This window comes from Serinus canaria, chromosome 4 (genome assembly GCF_022539315.1).
Source record: "Serinus canaria isolate serCan28SL12 chromosome 4, serCan2020, whole genome shotgun sequence".
NCBI classification, from domain to species: domain Eukaryota; kingdom Metazoa; phylum Chordata; class Aves; order Passeriformes; family Fringillidae; genus Serinus; species Serinus canaria.
The window spans coordinates 14,443,436-14,462,418 of NC_066317.1; the positions used below are offsets into that span (position 1 = coordinate 14,443,436).

General features: G+C 38.7%; 1 protein-coding gene across 1 annotated transcript in view; it reads left to right on the forward strand.

The window, feature by feature from the left end:
- Positions 1 to 18,983, forward strand: part of SLC10A7 (solute carrier family 10 member 7) — a 141,383-nt gene that overhangs the window by 32,744 nt on the left and 89,656 nt on the right. Inside the window, exon 5 of the mRNA XM_050973901.1 lies at positions 13,429 to 13,467. Coding sequence (XP_050829858.1) covers positions 13,429 to 13,467 — 39 coding nt within the window. The remainder of the gene's footprint in view (positions 1 to 13,428; positions 13,468 to 18,983) is intronic.

Below are 18,983 nucleotides of genomic sequence, written 5' to 3' on the forward strand. Positions count from 1 at the left end.
GCCTAAGGATTGCTTTCTAAAATATTTAAATGATATAGCTAATGTTGTTTTCCATGATCTTTCTCTGACATCCATTGTGACATGAATTACTATGCTTAACATTTCTTTGTACTGATAATATTAGAACCAAGCATTTAAAATAAAATGCACATTTGCTGCTGAATGTTTCCTTCTCTGAGAGGGCTAGATTAATGAAAATTAATGAGGTTAGGGAAATTTTGCTTCACAACTGATCAAGTAAATTGGGCTTTGCACAGTCTGCAAAATGTTATTTTAACGAGACTGTATTACATTTCTGTTGTGCCTTCCATTGTTAAGGGTAATTAGAGAATATGTATGTTTTAATGAGAATAAAAGTTACATTAGAACCAAAAGCTTTTCTCCTAGTAGTCTCTGAGGTTGTCTTGTATAATATGAGGAAAATACTGCTTTTTACTGGCAAGTGTGTTTATTTTTCTTTTTGTTAAGTACTTTGTACAAGCAGCATGTATACTGTAAATAAAGGGGTCTTGCAGAATTACACTGAAATGCAGTGCATAATATGTTTATTTAAGGGCTTTTTTAAAGGCTTGATAGAGGGTATGTGCAAATTAATATTCTGAGTTGCAGGTTGCTACCGGAAGCATTTGAAATGTGGGAATATTTTTTAGGTGTTAAGAAATGTTAGTTGGGAAGAGTAATACTATTCTAAGCCTTCTTTAAATTGGATGTTTTCATAGGTCTTGTGTCTGAAATCAGCATTATAGTGATTCTTGGAAATATCTTGTATGTGTGTTTGTACACTGAAATCCGTTATGGGCTCTGCTCCTTAACCAGTAGCTGTGTCCTGAGGGGTGGCAGGCCTTGTACCAAAGATTGTGAGATAACTTTACTGCTGAAAGTCCTCCAAACCCCAGCAAGAACAAGCGAGCCCACCCTAAACTGGTTTCCTTGGATGTCACGGCACAGAAATAACTAAGGGGTGTCTCTCTGGTTTTTCCTGCTCTCTCTTTCAGGGAAGAATCCAGAGGATAGGTAGGATAGATAGGTTGCATCTGGAGAGCAGTACTTTGTATTTGAATTCTTGTTCCAAGGTCTGGATCCTGCTGGCAGCAGCAGGAGGTCCTGTACCAATCCCTAGAATTTCCAGAAGTTAAAAGGCAGGGAGCGAGTTGGCTGGAAAGGGCACTGCAAGGCACATTCGAATGGAGTGAATAAGGATGTGCAGCAGGCATGTTGAGGCGTGGAAATATCCTTTGTGGGAAGGTAACTGGGATGGGGGCTTGGCAGGAGCTGGATGGGCCGAGGTGGGGGCGGCTACCACAGGTTGATGGGCAGGTGATCCGGCAGGCTGGGCCGGGCGGCGCAGGAGGGCTGCCTAATATGCTGTGTGCCCTAAGGGCCTGGGGAACACAGTTGGATTATTATGTTAATGCCTGAGCCTGCTGCCCTCTTCCTATCCCAGCTGGGCTCCCTGTTGTTAGGAACTGCTTTGCTCTGACAGTGGAGTAATATACTTCATGATTGAAAGGGCAAGGGGGCTCGCAAGGAAAGAGAGCAGGCCTGCACAGATATGTAAATGAAGGGGGGAAGGCAGTAGGAGGGTTTGCTTGTAGGTGTGGGTTGGAAGTTTATTAGGAAATGAGTAATATAAATCTGCTAATTGAATTGTTATTTACAAGTCCCCTTCCCTGATTTGTTTCTTTGTGCATTACCCCCCTAATGCTGATGTACAGTGAATTTGAAGTGCTTACCAAAGCAGGCACTTAGGTTGATTTATTTGAAACTGAGGTGCTATAATACACTGGTACCAGTGTACAGTGCTGACAATGGTGTATTTTTCAGGACTTTGATTACTGTTTCATGCTCTGCCACTCTATTGCTACACTACAGCTTATAGTGGTGATATGATTCTTTTATGTATTGTAGATAAGTATATCACTCTGAATTTTGTTGATACTTCGAGAGTAGGATATAGATACAGATTACAGGAATACGTTTGTTATGGTGTTAGAGCAAATTGAGCTTTGATTCAATGAGATGGTGACGATGTTGTTATATTTTTCTGAGGTCTTTCCTGCAGTGCAATTGACTAAACAGCAGCTGGGTTTTAGAATGAATGTATGTGAGAGATGAAAATGAAAATGTGTTCCATAGACAGATGTGGGGGGGCTTGATGTTTGTTTGTTTGGGTTTTTTTTTTCCTTATGATGATACAGCCTGATGTCCTGATCCTTTCTCTGCCTTTTATCAAGCTTCTATCAGTGGCAAAATGTGATTCAAAATACCAGTCAGGTGGGATTTCTAACATCCTTATTTGTCTGTTTTACATCCCAAAGTGCTGATCACTGACTAATTAAAGAAACTGGTGTTCTCTATATTGAACTTTTGAAAGTGAAAGCCATTTTTACAATATGCAGCTAGTGTGTCAGATATAAAGTTGTTTGATAGATGAGGTGCTGCTCATGGAGCTGGTACTTGGTGTTTGTCAAAGATGTGATTTTTGGTTGCTCCCAGTGTATAAGGTGTCTTTTTCTACTCTTCACACAACTGGGTATACCAGTTCTGATCCTTATCTTTATGTTTACGTGTATTGCTTCTCTGTCTTGCTCTTAAGAAGGTCTTGGCATGGGTACCTCCTGCCAGCAAAACTGGCAGCTCTCACACTTCTGACCTGGAAGCTGTGAATGTTCTTCTTGCACAGTGCTGTCCACTTATGCACCCTATGTTACTGAAGTACTGCATGGTGAAAAAGAACTCTGGATCTAGATTGCTTCTGCCGACTTAGTGCAGATACAGGATATTCTGTGCATGACTGAGAATTTCTGTAGCCTTGCCTCACTGGGTGCCCATGAATAGCCATCACAGAACAAGTAGTAACATTCTGTGTCCTGCTGGAGCCTTTGTACTTAACACAAAATTATTGATTTCTTTATTGAGATGTCCTTGGTGTTCTTTGTAGGCAAATCAGAATGTGTTGTACCTGTCTCTACAGCTTATGAGTTAAGATAAGAAGATGGTTTTCGCCCCCACAATTGTGAAAAATAGGAGCATTGATATAAAAGAATTGCCTTCTTGTTGAAGGAGTGTATTTTTCAAAAATTTCCTTTTTGTTTTTCTTTCACATTGTATCTGCACATAGTTCTTGAGTGGCAGCTTTGGGAATATGGAACTTGAACTACATACTGTCTCAAATTTGGAATGTACCCATTTTTTCTTCTTCTTCTTTCCCCCGTTTATGCAATTTAGACCTTGCAGAAATGCTTTCTGATTCTTTCAGGAAGATGTTTTTAAGTATTTTGTTCCAGGTCAGGTTAACTTCGGTCAGTTTTGCAAACAAATCATTTTCACGTGGTCCACATTTTTCAGTACAACTTCGGTGTTCCATGTTTCCATGTCTCATGGTGAACTGATCTCCCTGGCTGTGTCTTCTCAGTGCATTGTAAGAATTTATTAACAGTGCTGCATTGTGGATCAGCTGGAAAGCTTTGTGTGGCAACAGTCACAGAGGCTATCTTCTGCTAGGCATGGGAGAAATTCAGCTGAAAGTAGCAAACTGACAAAATGAAATTATTAAAACAGAAAATATCAAACATGGGGCCAAAAGTGGTGATTCTAAAGATAAGGGACCTTAAGGTTAAAGGACATGTTTAAATACTGCAGTATCCCTTGCGCTCCATATTCCAGTTTTCAGCCAGCTCTGGCTGTCAATGGAAAATTCAGTGAATGCTGCCACAGAGTGCATGTTCATGTGAATGGCAAGTTTTTAACTTTGCAGTAAAACAAACTCACAGCCATCACAGCTTTTGGTGGTCCTCTGCTCCCCACAGAGCATGAGTAGAGTTCTGTACATTAAACCCATAGCTTTTAGAGTTTTCTCTCCACCTTTTCTTTAGAGAAGTAGTGGTTATATAGTAGTCTTTATGACCCATTAGAGAGTCAAGTAAATTACTTTAAGGAAGTAATTAAAATATCTTCAATTTAGTTGCTAATGAGTTGCTATGCATTTTGTTTACATGTTTACATAATAAATATATACATGTATGAAAGAAAATTTTAAAGAACAGATTCAGCACCTTTGTAGTTCAGGATGTACTCGTGCTGCTTGTCAAGTAGTTGTGAAACCAAGTTCCTGACCTAGACTTGATTGGCATTTGAGTATTAATCCTTGCACTGCATGGAAGACAAGGCCCTTCTACCCCCTTTGGATTAGAGGATGTAGCAGTCCACTTGAAAAATGGGGGCAACCATCTGAGTAGAATTTAAAGATGTTTTGGACATGATTCAGAAGAAGGGAGGTGGTAAATACCACTGCTGTAGTTAATTTGTTGTCAGAGAAAAGTAGCTTGGACCTTCAGTTGTTACTGATCCACCTCTGAATTCCTTGGGCATATTTTGGGGAAATGCAATATACAAAGATGCACATTTAGGCACTTTCTCACTCTGTGCTTGTAAGTTGTAGTTATATGAATTGCTAATGTAGAGGGTGAAAGTAGCTGAGCAGCATTTCAAAGAATGCAGTTGCATGCATCAAGATAGTTCCTTTTTATCTTTCATGCAGTGGCTGTTATGTTGGTCTCTTGCTTATTGTATGCAACTTTTCTTTTCCTTCTCTCTCTACCTCTGCCACAATATTGCAGTGTGCAGAATTTTGGCTGGCTCATAAAAAGGGAATTTCCTGTACCATATAATACTGGCTTATAGTAAAGCCTAACCTTTGGGCTAGGTTATGGAAAAATAAACTGTTCTTTGAAATATGGACATTTGTTGATGAGATGACAAATTCTGACACAAGCTCCAAAGCTCAGGATTCATGGATCTGTGCAGAGGGCCACACTTCATTTATATTTTACAAAGCTGCTGTTTCAGCCAGCCTCCCTGTGCTGTGGCCTTCCTTGCCCTACTGTTATGTTTCCCATCTCCTGGCATTACCCAACTGATAGTGAAGCTGTTGCCAGTGGTGGTAGTGACAGGGACTTTCATAACAATGCTATTCCGAGCTGGTTTTGAAGGCATAGCAGTTAAAATGTCTAGTTCTGCTACGAACTGCCCAGAAAGCAATATGAGTGGGATATTTATAGAAAAATACTGGTGCAGGCACAGCCTTACAGTAAATGCAAAGGGCACCTTTTAAAAAGTGGCCTTGTGCTTTCATTTCACTTCAATGGGGAAGTAATACTCTTTGGAGTTGTGGGATGTATTGTTTAACTAGACCTCTAATCATGTTATGGATGATGTGTCTCCAGGAGAATCAGGGGACAAGACCTTTAAGTGTTTTTATCATAGCTTAAGATCTCAGAAAATGTGAACTTAAATAAAAGTATGTTCCGGAGGTTGTTATTGCTCTGTATCCTTTTGAGGATACCTTCCACAGTTGTTTTTTTTTTTAGAGAGAAAGTCTCTTACAGTTATGAAGTATTTGACCATAAGAGAGGAACAACTTGGCAGTACTTGTTTATCACTCTTCAGCTGAGCCTCCTTTATTAAATCATTGTTCAGCAATCTGTTTGTCCTGGTGTGAGACCCAGGGTCTTCATTGCTGAAGTGATAAACCTGGAGTCCCTAAGAAATGCATTATATGCATAAGGCTTGTGGGTAATTTTGATACCAGAGTGCCAGTGAATGGATTGAATGGTTAAATTCTTAACTTTTTGCCCTCTAACCATGTTTCACAGGCCAGATGTATGGCAGCTAAGGCTTACACTTCACAATATGTGAGTACAAGATACTCTCTTGAGTACAAGAGAGAAGTTACCTTGTTTTCCCCTGATTAGGAAAATGATGGAAATGGGCTTTGCATTTGGGGAAAAATACATACAAAAAGTTTGGCTAGATGTCTTTCCAGGAACTCAGAGCTTTCTGGTGTGTCAGAGCCCCATGAAGTTTGTGCAGGACTAAGTCAGATGCTGGAGCATGGTGTTTATGCACTTGTGTATTTGGTGTGAAAAAGCCTGTGTTGTAACCAGCCTCTCAGCTTTAAATCACTGCTTGTGCCAGTGTTTACACTGGCACTGGGCAGTCATTTCAATGTTTGCATTTGCAATTTTTAAGTAGAAAATGGAAAAAAGAGAAACTGCCTCTGTTTATTCATGTTGGTATTCAAAAGTCCACTGTAGGTGCTCAGGTCACTGCCCTGTTGGGGTGTGTGACGTAGGAGCCAACAGCAGAAGGAACAGCTGTGTCCTATGAGAGTGATTTTGTGTTTTGAGCTGCAGCTGAATGGAGGATGGGAAAATTAAATTAGATTTTCAGGGTACTGCTGGGCTTGGGGTATGACTGTCACACAAGATGAGGTGAGAATATTGATGGCTGTCTCTACTCACAGCCCTTCTCACTGGCAAAAGGAAGAGGATCACAGTTGCTAGAAAGAGGAAGACTCCCTTAACCTTGGCAGCCTGAAGGAATAGACAAGGCTTTGCATGTTGCCTACATTTGTGTTTCTGAATATGGCCTAGATGAGTTTTTTTTCTGCTTTTCTTGTGAACATCACACAAGTTTTGTTTGCCACATGGCCACAGGATCATCTGGTGTGGGTAAATCTTTGCCATTTAGGATAAAGCAAAGAAATTATGAACAAAGTGACAGCATTGTACAGTTGATGGCATGGGCTAGTCAGGCACTGTGCTCTGTTTATGAAGCCTCTCATTTCTTCTGTACCTGAGGAGACCAAATCTTGCTTCTTTCAATGTGAATGGACATTCCAGCTCCTGACAGAGGTTCTCTCCTCCTGGCTTCATTCATGTGATCTTTCTGATGACAAAAGTATTTTCATTGAGCTCAGTTATACAAGTAATCTCAAGTAAAATGAGATATAGTAGTGTTGCTTTCCAACCTTTGCTAAGCATGGATTTCCTGTTACTCATCTATATATTAGAATTGGTGGAAATTTGCAGTGACACATAAAGAGACCTGAGTGATTCATGTTTGCCATTTGAATTGTTAGCAAATACTTACATTCTGATGTACTTACATTCTGATTTTTTTCTCTCTAAAAAATCCACCCTACTTTAATGCATATACTCTCCTGGTTTTCATTCTTTCTTCACCTCCTCCTGCCTCTGAGTGAGAAATACCATGCTGGCACTCCAGAACCCCCTTGGGTCATCCCATTTGCTGTCAGTGAAGACAAGTTAGCATTTCTAACAAAAGTAAAGTGAGCAGGATAGTTTTCTTTATCTGCCTCAGTAGTGATAAAATTATTGGTGAAACAGAGAAATCCTTCAATGAGAAGAACCACATAACTAAATAAGTGTGTTCAAGAATCTTTCCTTTGAACAGATGTTTTTGTATTTGTAAATATTATTTACCAAAAGGTGGTGACGGGTATGAAGAACTACAAAAATTGGGGAATGAAAGACTGATTTTCAACATAAACAACTTTGCTGGTAAGAGGCAATAACTCTGCCAGCAGAGGCCCCAGCTTGTTTCTGTGTTCTGCTTGGGGCAGAATGCTGTGCCTGCCTGAAGCAGCACCAGCTTCTACTCAAGGGATGGCAACCTCTGGCAGCCTGGAACAGAGGGCTCAGCCCCGTGCTTTAGAGAGCATCATTCTCTGGATGATGTTCCCCTGCTGAAATGCAAACAAAAAGATTAGTTATTCTGTTATTATTTTCTGGTGCCTTTTCAGTGTCATTTCCATAGGACTAGTGGTTCTTGAACATGGTTGAAATAAAGCAATGTTTTCATGTTGTCAGCACAGCTCTAGGGATGGGTTGGGGATTAGGTGATATCTTTGCTATTTTTTCCCAGTCAGCAAATTGTGTTGGACCAGAGGGGACATGACAGTGGATAAATACATAATCCCCTCCATACTTTGGGGTTTTTTTATTGGTATACTGGAGGCTCCTTGGTTGGTTGGTAGGCATAGTTTTTGTGTGTGTATTTGTGATTCTCAGGATTTTTTTATATATTTTTTTAAATAAGAGCATGAGGTTGTGTATATATCTACTCTACTAAAATAATTAGAGTTATTTGGTATTTTTATAAGAGATTTTTTGAACATCAGCACACTTTTTTTGGAAGATTTCTTTGGACTCAAAATTTAGTTGGTATCAAAGTTTTGTGGAGTTTAGTTTGTTTTGTTCTGTAGGGATTTTGTGTTTTTCATATTCTGTGTGTTTGAATGGTTGGTAGTTTTGTGTGTTTTTTGTTTTGTTGTAAACATAATACAACTGTTGTGGTGCCCTGTCACATGTACAGCACATGGGCTGGAGTCGCGTGTAAGATGTACTCTCCAGTTTCTGTGAATTCAGTATGGAGTGTACATACATCAGAGTCAAATCTAGACCCTATTTGTTTCCCAGAGATGATGCTGGAGTGTTAAAAAGGCATGTGCTTTGCCTTGGAGGGGGCAACTGGGCTTCTGGAGATTTGGTTGAGTAGTTAACACTGACTCTTTCATTTTTGCCATGCAGGAGCAGGACTTTTGTATGCATTTTAACAGTTATTTAAGAGTCCCCATATGCTTAGAAAGGAATCTGAATATATGTGCCTTTTTTAAACCTGCATCATAACTAGGTTATTCCATCAATACAGTAGAACGACTGGGAGCTGCAGTTGGAACAATATGTAAAAATACAGCTTGTAAAAGATTTCCTTTATTAACTGTCATCATCCACAGAATATATGTTCAAATAAACGTTGTGTAATAACTAAATTTGAGATTAATAGGCCCCTTAAGAAACAGCGAAGTCATTCAGGATAGTCAGTGAAAAATAGCCTGTAAGACTGTAACATGCACATATTGTCCTGCTTACATGCTCTCTCTGGTGTCATTCCCATTTATCAATGTCGGCAGGCTCTGTTCTCATTAAAACACTCTTGCACAAAAGCAACTTAATTTTCTTAAGAGAAGAGGACACCTGATTCAATTTAGTGCTCAAAACCAGGAACTTGAATGTATTTTTTTTTCCTGACTGAACTCAGATGAATAGTTATGAACAGCAACACAGATTAAACCTTATTAGGTATATTTATATTCTGTTTGCAGTAACAGTGCTGTGGCAAATAGCTTTCTACAGAGATGTAACGTCTTGTTATTGGAAACAGCAGTTACAGGAGATTTTATTTTTAAAAGGAGATTGAAGGAGTTGTTTAAAGGGACTCTCATTCAAGTTACTTCTGACATCCTGCCTTCTTCCACCTTTTTAAACTACACTGATCTTTTTGGGTAGATAAAATTTCATTTTGTGTCCTGTTTGGTCAAATAATTTCCATCACTTTCTTCCGTCTTTCTCTTCTTTTTTTTACCCCCTTTTTTCTTCTGTCAAATAGGAGACATGGCTGTATTAAATTTTGCAATAATAGTGTGGATGCTATAAAATCTTACACTACCACATTGTGTTCTCTGTCCTCTGCTGCATAATCCTGCACTAGAACTGTGAGAGTCCTTCTCTCTTCTCCATTCTTTTCTTCTCTTCTGGGTTTTTCTTTCTCTTTCGCTGTGCCTTGTGTGTTAAATAGGATAATTAGTCTTACTGCTGCTGCTTGAGCTGCATATCCCACTAGTGTGCAGTACATCCCTCTAGTGCTCAGGTTTTAACTGCAGGGAATGGCAGACAGACACACAACAGCTCTGTATGATGCCCCGGCTGCTTCCTTCCAGGATGTTCTGGGGTTGTTTGCTTTCATTACTCTGCATCTGTGGCCTTGACCCTGGAGTGTCCTTTCCTCAGAGCAGGGATGACTTGGGGCCAGCCAGGCCCTGGTGTCCATGGGGTGTGCTGTCCCAGCTGTGGGGTGCCTGGGGGTAAGTGTAGCCTTAAACACATCTAGGAAGGTTGTCTCCCTAAGGGCTGCTAAATGGCACTGGAGAATCAAATGTTTTGATATTGAAGCACTATACACATATTGGTGAGAAAAATCTCTTACTTTTTTCTCTGAGGTCCACATACAAAGCTGTGAGGCACTGCTCTCTCCCTGTTCTCTCTCTCCCTGCAGTAAAGTTCCAGTCTAGTTGAGCACAACAATGTCTTTGAAATCCTGCTGATAATGATAAAATGTTGCTGTTTGACCCAAATGTGCCCAGGCTGTGCTTTCCTGTTGTTTAATGTAGTCTGGCCGTGTTATTATCAAAACCATATCTAGTCTAACAAATTCCAAGATAGTTTAGTTTGCTACCAAAAACAAGGCAATGGAACAAAATTCAGAATGTGTTCTCTATTTAATTCTTGAATTCTGAGCACACTTCTTTGATTTGCTGCCCAGTCATATGTACTTGACTGCTGCATGTACTTGATGCTGCATTTGAATACACACCTGGAGGGACAGGCTCAGCCCCTCGGTAGTGGCTTTGCCCTTTTCTTCCATCTTTTACCAGCCTTTGTTGCCAGGAGGACTGTCTTGGATCTCGTTGCTGCCACTGTAGAAATCTAAGCATGTTTTCCATACATATACTCCAGGAAAAGGGGAGAGATGAAGGGCTGAAGCTTTGTGCTAGACTCTGGGATGAGAAAAGTTTCTGCCAAGTGTTGCCAGATAGGTGTCCTTCTGAGGTGGCCTAGGCATTTCTTATTTGGAATTCTCCTTGGAAATGTAGTCTCTCAGTATTCCCTCAAGCCCAGTGCCATGCAGAGTTGACTGAAATTGTACCTGCCCAATAATAAGTGAATTTGTTGTTTAATGGGGCTAATATGAACAATTGTTAACTCAAGTGATGCTGCCCATGCTCTTGTACTTGCCCTGTTAAGAGTCCTGGCAGTGACTTTCAGTCATGTCTCTTGAGTTGATGCAAACACAGAAAATTTGTCTTGTTGTTGATTCTGCTGCTTTTGAATGTGGTCTGACCATTTCAATACATGGCTATGCACTTACCTTTTGAAAGGACTTCACTGTGGATTTTATAAAGAGCTCTCCCCTCATGGTAATGGTAAATGCGATGAATGGTTTGCAAACACATGCAAATCTGAATTTGGAGTATTATGAAGACATGGAAATGTTTCTGTGTTTTATTGTTTCATTTCAGCTGGCTGCAGACAGTCCGATATCTGTCGAAGCACAAAAAGAGCAAACATTAAAAAAAGTGATGCAATAATAGTGACTAATAAATGTTTCAAATAGAAAATGAAGAGCCTGGCTGTATCATGTGTCAGCACTAATGTTTATTTGTATCATCCCTCTAAGGATTTCAGAGTGCTTTTTAGGGGATGAATTAATTTTGACAATGCCCTGTGAGGTATGTATCCCTTTGATAGAAGGGAGGTGGAAGCACAAAAGTGTTTAATTCTACAGGGTTATGCTACTAGGTATGTTTAATTACAAATTGGAGCATTTGATTCAGTTTACTACTTCAGTTTGTTTAAACTGAACCAGAATCACAAATATAAGCCCCAGGTTTGTGAGTATGAGAAGAAATACTTCTAAGTTTGTTTTGCAGGGGAAATGTTTACAAAGAAAACTGCAGAGTAATTGACATATGTAAATCCTCCCTTGCTGAGGCAAATAATCTTAATATGATTGTATCTTAATATGCAGTCTTCCTGGTTTGTTTTTTTTTTTTCCCTCTTCTTTTACCTGTAATGAGTGTTTAATCATCTGCTCTGGATAATTTCTGACACTTCAGAGAACGGGAGTTAAAAATTGTAATCTAGTGTACTCCAGAAGTGGTTGTGAATTATGACTTTTGCACGACTGGCTAAACAACCGAAGGATAAATTTTGTCCAAGGTTGTTGTCCTAATCTCAAGCACATAACAGGGACTATTTAAAAAATCCAGAAATCTTCCAGATGGATCAGGAAATAATAAAAGAAGTCTGATAATCAGCAAAATACCATCATCTAGTATCACTCCTTAAAACCTTTCCAGATACAGAATTTCTCCTGAAAGTGGAGTTGCAGCCTGTTTTAAGTAAAATAACGTGATATCTCTAGATGATCCCCAAATCACGGTTGGTAGCCATGTTCTAGGTTTGTGTGGATGAGTATAGTGTGTCTTTGCCTTGCTGCATGAAAGTGTCAGTTGCACAGCTTCAAATACACACTGATTTAATTCACACTTGTTGAAGAATTGTTTACACTACTCACGCTTCCTTTCAGCTATGATCTCTGGCAAGAGAAGCTGTTTGGACTTGTGCCTCCTTTTTTTTTTTTTTTAATGTTCAAAAAAGAAATGCTGATGAGAGAGAGGTGTTAAAATATGTTACTGTAGTTTACAAGTGTCAACTATAATGTTTTATTTAGCTGTATCTATTCAGATGCTCCCTCCACAACATGGAGTGCCATATGCCATTGTCCCTGTTAGTAAGCAAATCAACAAGGGTTTCCCACTCTGCATTTGCTTTTGTATTTGGGCCACTGAGGAGCTATGGTCCAGTGCCATCTTTTATTGATAGGGCCAGCAGAGGAGGAATCTAATGAAATTATCAAAGCTTTGAATTAATTATGAACTTGAATAAGAAAGCTAAGCTCTCTAGAGCCAAGGATCTCATTACCCATTCATTTTCATTGCATCCTCTTATGGAGCAGAAGGCAGGTTCAGCTACTGCTCCTACCCTGATTTTGGACTTTATTCAAACTTGCTCAACTCACTAACAGCCTCTTGTTATTAATCTGTGGCTGGAAGTGTCTAGGGTGATTATTTTGACTCTAAACCGGCACATAAATGGTAGATTTCCCTCCTCCCTTTCCTCTTACCTTTGCTGTGTGGCTTTTCATCATCAGACTGGCTGCCATACAAGAGTTTCTGTTCTTTCTTGGTAATTGGAGAAAGCTATGCAAGACCCAAGTTTTAACTTCCTGGAATTTAATGAGTTCATATTAAGAAATCTTATATTTCCTGGATATTTAGGTAAGCACAAACACTTCTTAAGTCATTATCAAAATTGTTTATTTTCTTATTTTAAAAGACTCTGGAGTGAAAAGTAGTGACATTTTGGCCTCAGAAGTATGGGAGATTGTAGGATTTCTTTTTGTTGGGTTTTTTGTTACTCCTATTTTAAATTTGTTTATCAAGCTACAGGAAATTCTCTCTGTCAATACTTTATTATGATGAACTATTAAAACAGTTTATTTACCAGATTAATATTTCATTAAATTTTTTAAAGCATATGAAAATGCAGTATTTTAAGTTAAATCAGGTAATGTTTATTTTAATTAATAGGTCAGTACATGAAAATGTTCCTGGCAAATTAGAACACGAGTAGTGAGACCAAGCTTCTGTGTAAAATTCTTAGTTCTTGTGGATATTCCTCTTCAGTCTATTGCCAAGGATTTTCTTCTCCTCCTGCTTTTGTCCCTTTCAGCACATTATTTATGAATGCATAAACCAGAATCCATCAGTCTTCATAAGTTACAGGCGACTGGCAATTTTTTAAGCAGGGGCTAACTGCCTAATGGTCTCTGTATATGTGTATTTGGAGAATCTAATAGCTTGGTGGGTGGGGGAAGGACATTTTGTTCCTGCACTGTAGCTATTGCACCACTGGTGATATTTATCCTTTTTTTTCTTTCTAGGCAGCTGCAATATTTAATTCAGCTTTTGGAAGTTTTTTGGTAAGTAACACAGTATTTTTAGCAAGTGCTTTAATAGTCTCATTTTTAACGGTATCATTCGTGTGTTTGGATTTTTTCACATAATTGTTGGTGGATTCAGATGGCAAAAATTTGAATCATCTTCCAGTTTATTTCACCATGCCCTTAAATATGGATATTGCAATTTCTTCTCTTTTTGTTAAGCTCTTGAGAAAGGTAGTGAATAAATTGTCTCTGCTCATGGTAAATTAATAATGTGTAAACACATCTTAATTTTCTCCTTAATGGGTTAACAGAATCTATTATTATGCTGATGTTTCAGACATGGGCATCAATATATTGATTTTTCTAATAAGACCCATCAAATACTCATTATTTTCTATCAAGAGGCCATGGATTTTGAAAAGAAAACATGACCCAGCTGATCAGAGAGTAGATGCTAATTTACTCAGTGACTTGTCATTTGTTTAGCATATTTTACTGTCAGTGAAGCCACTCGATGTCTCTGAGGAACACACTAAAATAGCTGGATATGGGAAAGCAATCAATCCAGCTTGAAATATAACTGTTTCTTTAAAAAGCAAAAGCAGTATTTGTGGTCCTGATGATCTACAAACATTTGGAAAGGGCACTGTAAAGAACACTAAATGTATTTATGAAGAAAGGAAGAATAGACTTCTCTTACTGATGTGTTGCTTAGAGAGATACTAATGAATGTTAAGTAAAAAATTATGTGTTGACTGATTGTTTATAGGCAGCTAATAATTGAATTTGCTCTTACTTAAATTTATGCATGTTTAGAAGTGTTTATGATGCCAGTCTTGTGTCCCAGTTTTATACTGTGATGTATAAAATGAATGAACAATAGAAGAATCCAAATTACAAAATTGGAATAAAAACTGTGAGTACAAAATAACTCACTTTTTATTCATGGCTTTTTTTTTTTTAATTTTATGAAAATCTGACTTTTAGAACCTTAAGTATATGGAACTGTACTAGCAAGAGACAAAGTCACATGGTATTTTGCAGTTGTGTTGTGCTGCTGCATTTTTGAGCGACTAGGCTGAAGTTAGGAAGGTGGATATAAGATTTTTGGGTATGGACAACCTCTCACATATTTAAAATATCAGTTCCCAACTACTTGTCCTTTGTGTTACCTGTAATATTCTCCTTCTATGGGGCTGCCTCAAACTGTGGAAGTGTTGGAAAAACTCAGAAGTCTGTGTGTGTATGTGTGTGATATTTTCTCTTGTTGCTTGGCATGAGCTCCTGGTTTCCCTGCTGTCTCCAGCTTTCAGTTCAAGAGGTTTCTGTGAATACCCAAAGGCTCAGTTCAGCTGCCACCTGAAGAAACTTTTTGGCTTCAAGTATAAATTTAGGCTCTGCTGCATCTGACTACAATGCTGGCTCCTAGTAAATCAACAGAGACATATTTTCAATTTCTAGTAGCTGTTTGCAGCTCTTTGAAGAAATCTGAGCTCAAGAAGCTGACTTAGTTTTGTTTTCATGTAATACTCCTAATTTTGGTTTTGGTCTTAGTTCATGATCCTTGGAAAGTTCTGCTTACATGTAATTACCTCATTTCACTTTTTGTTCCCTTCAGGTCTTTTTGCAAATGTTGGAGCAGCATTGCAGTAAACATTATTCTTACAAAGCTCCCAGAAAAGACTTTTCAGAAATATTAAAAATCAGCTAGAATGAAACCACAGTACCAGCTGATTTTTTCTAATTACTGATTTATTTTCTTTTTAGAATAACATGGGAAAAACACTGGTTGCTATTAAAGTACAAATATATCTGCAGATTTAAGCATTTGTTATGGTAATTCTACTTTGAAATCATGATTATGTAGGGAATACATGTGTATGACACAAGGCAAATCACAAATATGTTTACTGAGTGCTTTGTTCTTACAAACTTTTCTAGTCATGAAATTGATAGCATAGACCTTGTGGTTGGCATGTGATAGTAGGCCAGGGTCAGTAGTAAGTAGACAGAGTTGTTTACCAGTAGTTTCACAGTGGTGTGGGTCTACCTGACCTTGAATTGAGCTGCTCCAAATGGGGAGCACTGGCAAGCATGTGGTCACTTACAAAGTAAATTTGCTGTTGAAAAACTGGCAAAGCATTAAGTACATATGTGTTTGTGTGTGTGTGTATATATATATATATATATGTGTGTATATATATATATGTGTATATATATATGTGTATATATTTGTTTGAAGTCAAGACCATTCTATAAAATGTAAAAATAATTGTTATGTTTCTGAGAACATAATGGTCCTGGTGGAAGTGGTTTTGAGAATCCATCAGTTTATATTGGTGCCTAACTCATGGATTTGGCTGTGGGTGGAGAACCTATGTCCTTCCTGTATCTTCAATATAGGATGAATCTAAATCACATCTGCATATTTCTTAGGAGTGTCTAATGATGAGCTGTATGTGGACAAACTTAGATGGAGTTACAGACCTTTGTGACCAAAACTTTATGGGGATTATTTGGAAGGCTCTGACCTCAGCAAGGCTGGAGTTTTTCTTGTATTCCTTGTCTCACCACGTGTAGCATGTGGGCAGGTTGTGGCACTTGTGACAAAGCCAGGACAGTGTTTTCTCTTTTCAGACTATGCCCTGTGGGCCAGTGCCTGTGTGTGATAGTGTCAAACAGGCTGATTTAAAAGGGCTGAAAGATGTGCTGTGCTGATTACTCTCCTGCCCCCACTACCTTTTTTTTTTCCCTTAAGACTAGGAAATAGTGTTGAGAAGTTAAATTAAATTAAGTTGTGGAACAAAATATTTGCAGGAAAATACTCGGTATAATGTTAGAATGATACTGAGATCAGCTTATTTAGATGAAATGGAACATCTTGTGATATACAAGATGTAGAAATGCTGAATATGTCTTGATGAGCAGAAATGCACTTAGATTAAGGACCTGGGGGTGTTTCCACTGGTAAAGAGATTTACAAAAACTGCCAGCCAACCCCAAAGTAATTCCTTTTTAACTCCACCAAAGTCCATATTCCTATAAATATAAAGACGAAACAGTACATGGAATGATACACAACATGTTTACATTATTTTATTGACTTAGTTTAATAATGTCTCAGGTCTAATTAAAACCCAGTGTTTGAAAAAACTAATTGTTACAGAAAAGTGTTTTTATATAGCTAGATTAGTAATAACTAACGCTAGATGAATTCAATTTACATAAATTTCAGCCAAGAGAATATTTAGGCTCATACTACAGAGGATTGCTCTGAGCTGGGTAGTTAATGTCATTATCTCCTCCCCTCATTTAAGCAGTTTGGTTTACAATAATTGTGGAACATAAGAGGAAAATCTGAAATCACTTCTCAATGGGGTTTTAATACAATCTGGTATTGTTTTACTCATACCAAGTGGCTGGTTATCCCAAGGTTGCATGCACATGCCAAGAAAGAAAGTGCTGTGTTAGCTGCTTCCACTTGGAGGAGAGGATCCTTTGCACCTAAAGGCTGAAGAAATTGCCTGGAATGTGAAGTGTAGGTCTGCTGGAATTGTTAAAGTCGTGTGCATTGCCATGCTTCCTAAGCATTTCTATTCTGCTTCTAAATGAAGAAGACAAATACTTGCAAATGTGCAAATCACAGAGCAATAGGCAAGAGACTGCAAAACATGCTGTGCTGATGGTTGTTCCATGGCATTTGCCTGACTGGTTCAGCTCCTTTGACTTTGTCCACCTGTCACTGAGGCTGCTCCTTCCCTGGAGACGTGCTTGGCTGAGAGCTGCACTCAGTTTGCACTGACAGTGTAATGCCTTGTGTGTGGGACATGGACTTCCAGAACACTGTGTCCTCACAAAATGCTCTGCACTGCTAGACTGGACCAGTCTTGTCTAATCTGTCTGTCTCTCATGAATCTCCTTTGCTTGAGACAGTGGGCTGGGAATCCCATAAGAATATCCAGCCTGTGATGTGAGTCAGTGTAGGCTGGTTCTTCAGAATCTTGGGGTTATGAACAGTTAGTGTGAAAGGAACCAGCTTTGCCTTCCACAAAGAACTGAAACTGAGATCTGAATGTCTGTGGTGACAGGAGGTTGAGAGGAAAATAGAGAATTCTGGGGACTCTGTTTTGGTGACCACTGGGCTCCTGAGAAAACAGCCAAGTGTTGTTTAAGGCTTCCTTCAGTGCTGCTATGGATTAGCTTTTCTTTCTCTGTTGAAACATAATAGATGAAATGAGATGCTTGTTAGGTGCCCACCATTCCGTTAATCTCCTTTGTCCAAACTAAGTGTGTGTGGGTTTTTTCGGTTATCTGACCATCTCTCAGATAGGATAGAGCTGGTTCATGCTGTTCAAAAAGCTCAAATAATTTTTGGAGCTGCCACAGGGCTCATCAAGTCAAGGCTAGTATTTTTATTTACATTGTCTTCCAAATGCAAGCTAAAGGTAGCAGAGAATAAAGTTAGCTTCTCACATATACCCAAAGCTTAGGTGGTTAATGAAAATGTATGGAATTCTTATCTGGTCTGCTTTAGCAGCCATAATGATTTACACAGCCTGACAGCACTAGTGCTGCAAGTAAATGCATTAGTCATAGTGTCCATTTTTCTTGCAAATTTGTGACACAGATTTAATTATGGGAATGACCAGCAACTTACAAATCTAATTTTGGTAGGCTGAGCCAACTTTTTTATTTTAATAACAATGGATTTTTTAGCAATGATTTCATTACCATTTAAAGAAATCTAACCATATGGAAATAACCAATTGGCTGAATTTATTTTCTTTATTTTACCTTAATGGATGTTGAATGGTTTAGGTTTATTTGAGGCTTTTTTTTATTATAATTTTTTTATCTTAGTTATTTCTAGGATAAATATCTTCATCTGTCTTAAGCATTTCTAGTATAAACATTGTAAATATTTTTCTAAAATCAGGCACATGTTTGTTTACCCTTTGTTCCATCTTAATTGTGTCTTTGCAGTATGAAAAGGGGCAGAGCAGTCATCTGGGATTCCCTTTTTACTCTGCTAGCTGTTTACAAAGAAATCTTGCCAGGAAGTCTGTTCACAACAGGTGCTGAATTCTAGATTCAGTCTTGTTTATTTTCAAAGTGGAGCTGCTTTATGGAAAGCCACTGCACTCTCAGAAGTGTCCCCTCTTGCTCTGTGAGCAGTACAGTGATGCTGCGGGTCTGCGCTCTGAATTTGATCGGGGTATTTCTCCAAGTCCTGAGCAAGTTCTCCCTCCTAATCAGCCACTAGGGAAGGCACCTTATCCTTCAAGGATTGTTTTTTGCATGAGTGGAAGGGGATGGCAGATGTCTGCAGCGGTGAGTGTTTGGACCAGATAGTATAGACTAGGCAGGAAAAGTTATAATTTAAATAATCTTGGAAGCCAGTTATGTTGCTTTACTGTAAATTATTTCATGGCTGGTGCTCAGATCTCTTGTTGTTGTTTAATATCCTCATTTTGATTTCTGCTAGCTGGAGCTGAAATCTCAATGTAAGCTTGGGCATAACTGGCTGTTTCCAGGTTTTTTGCCAAGTAACT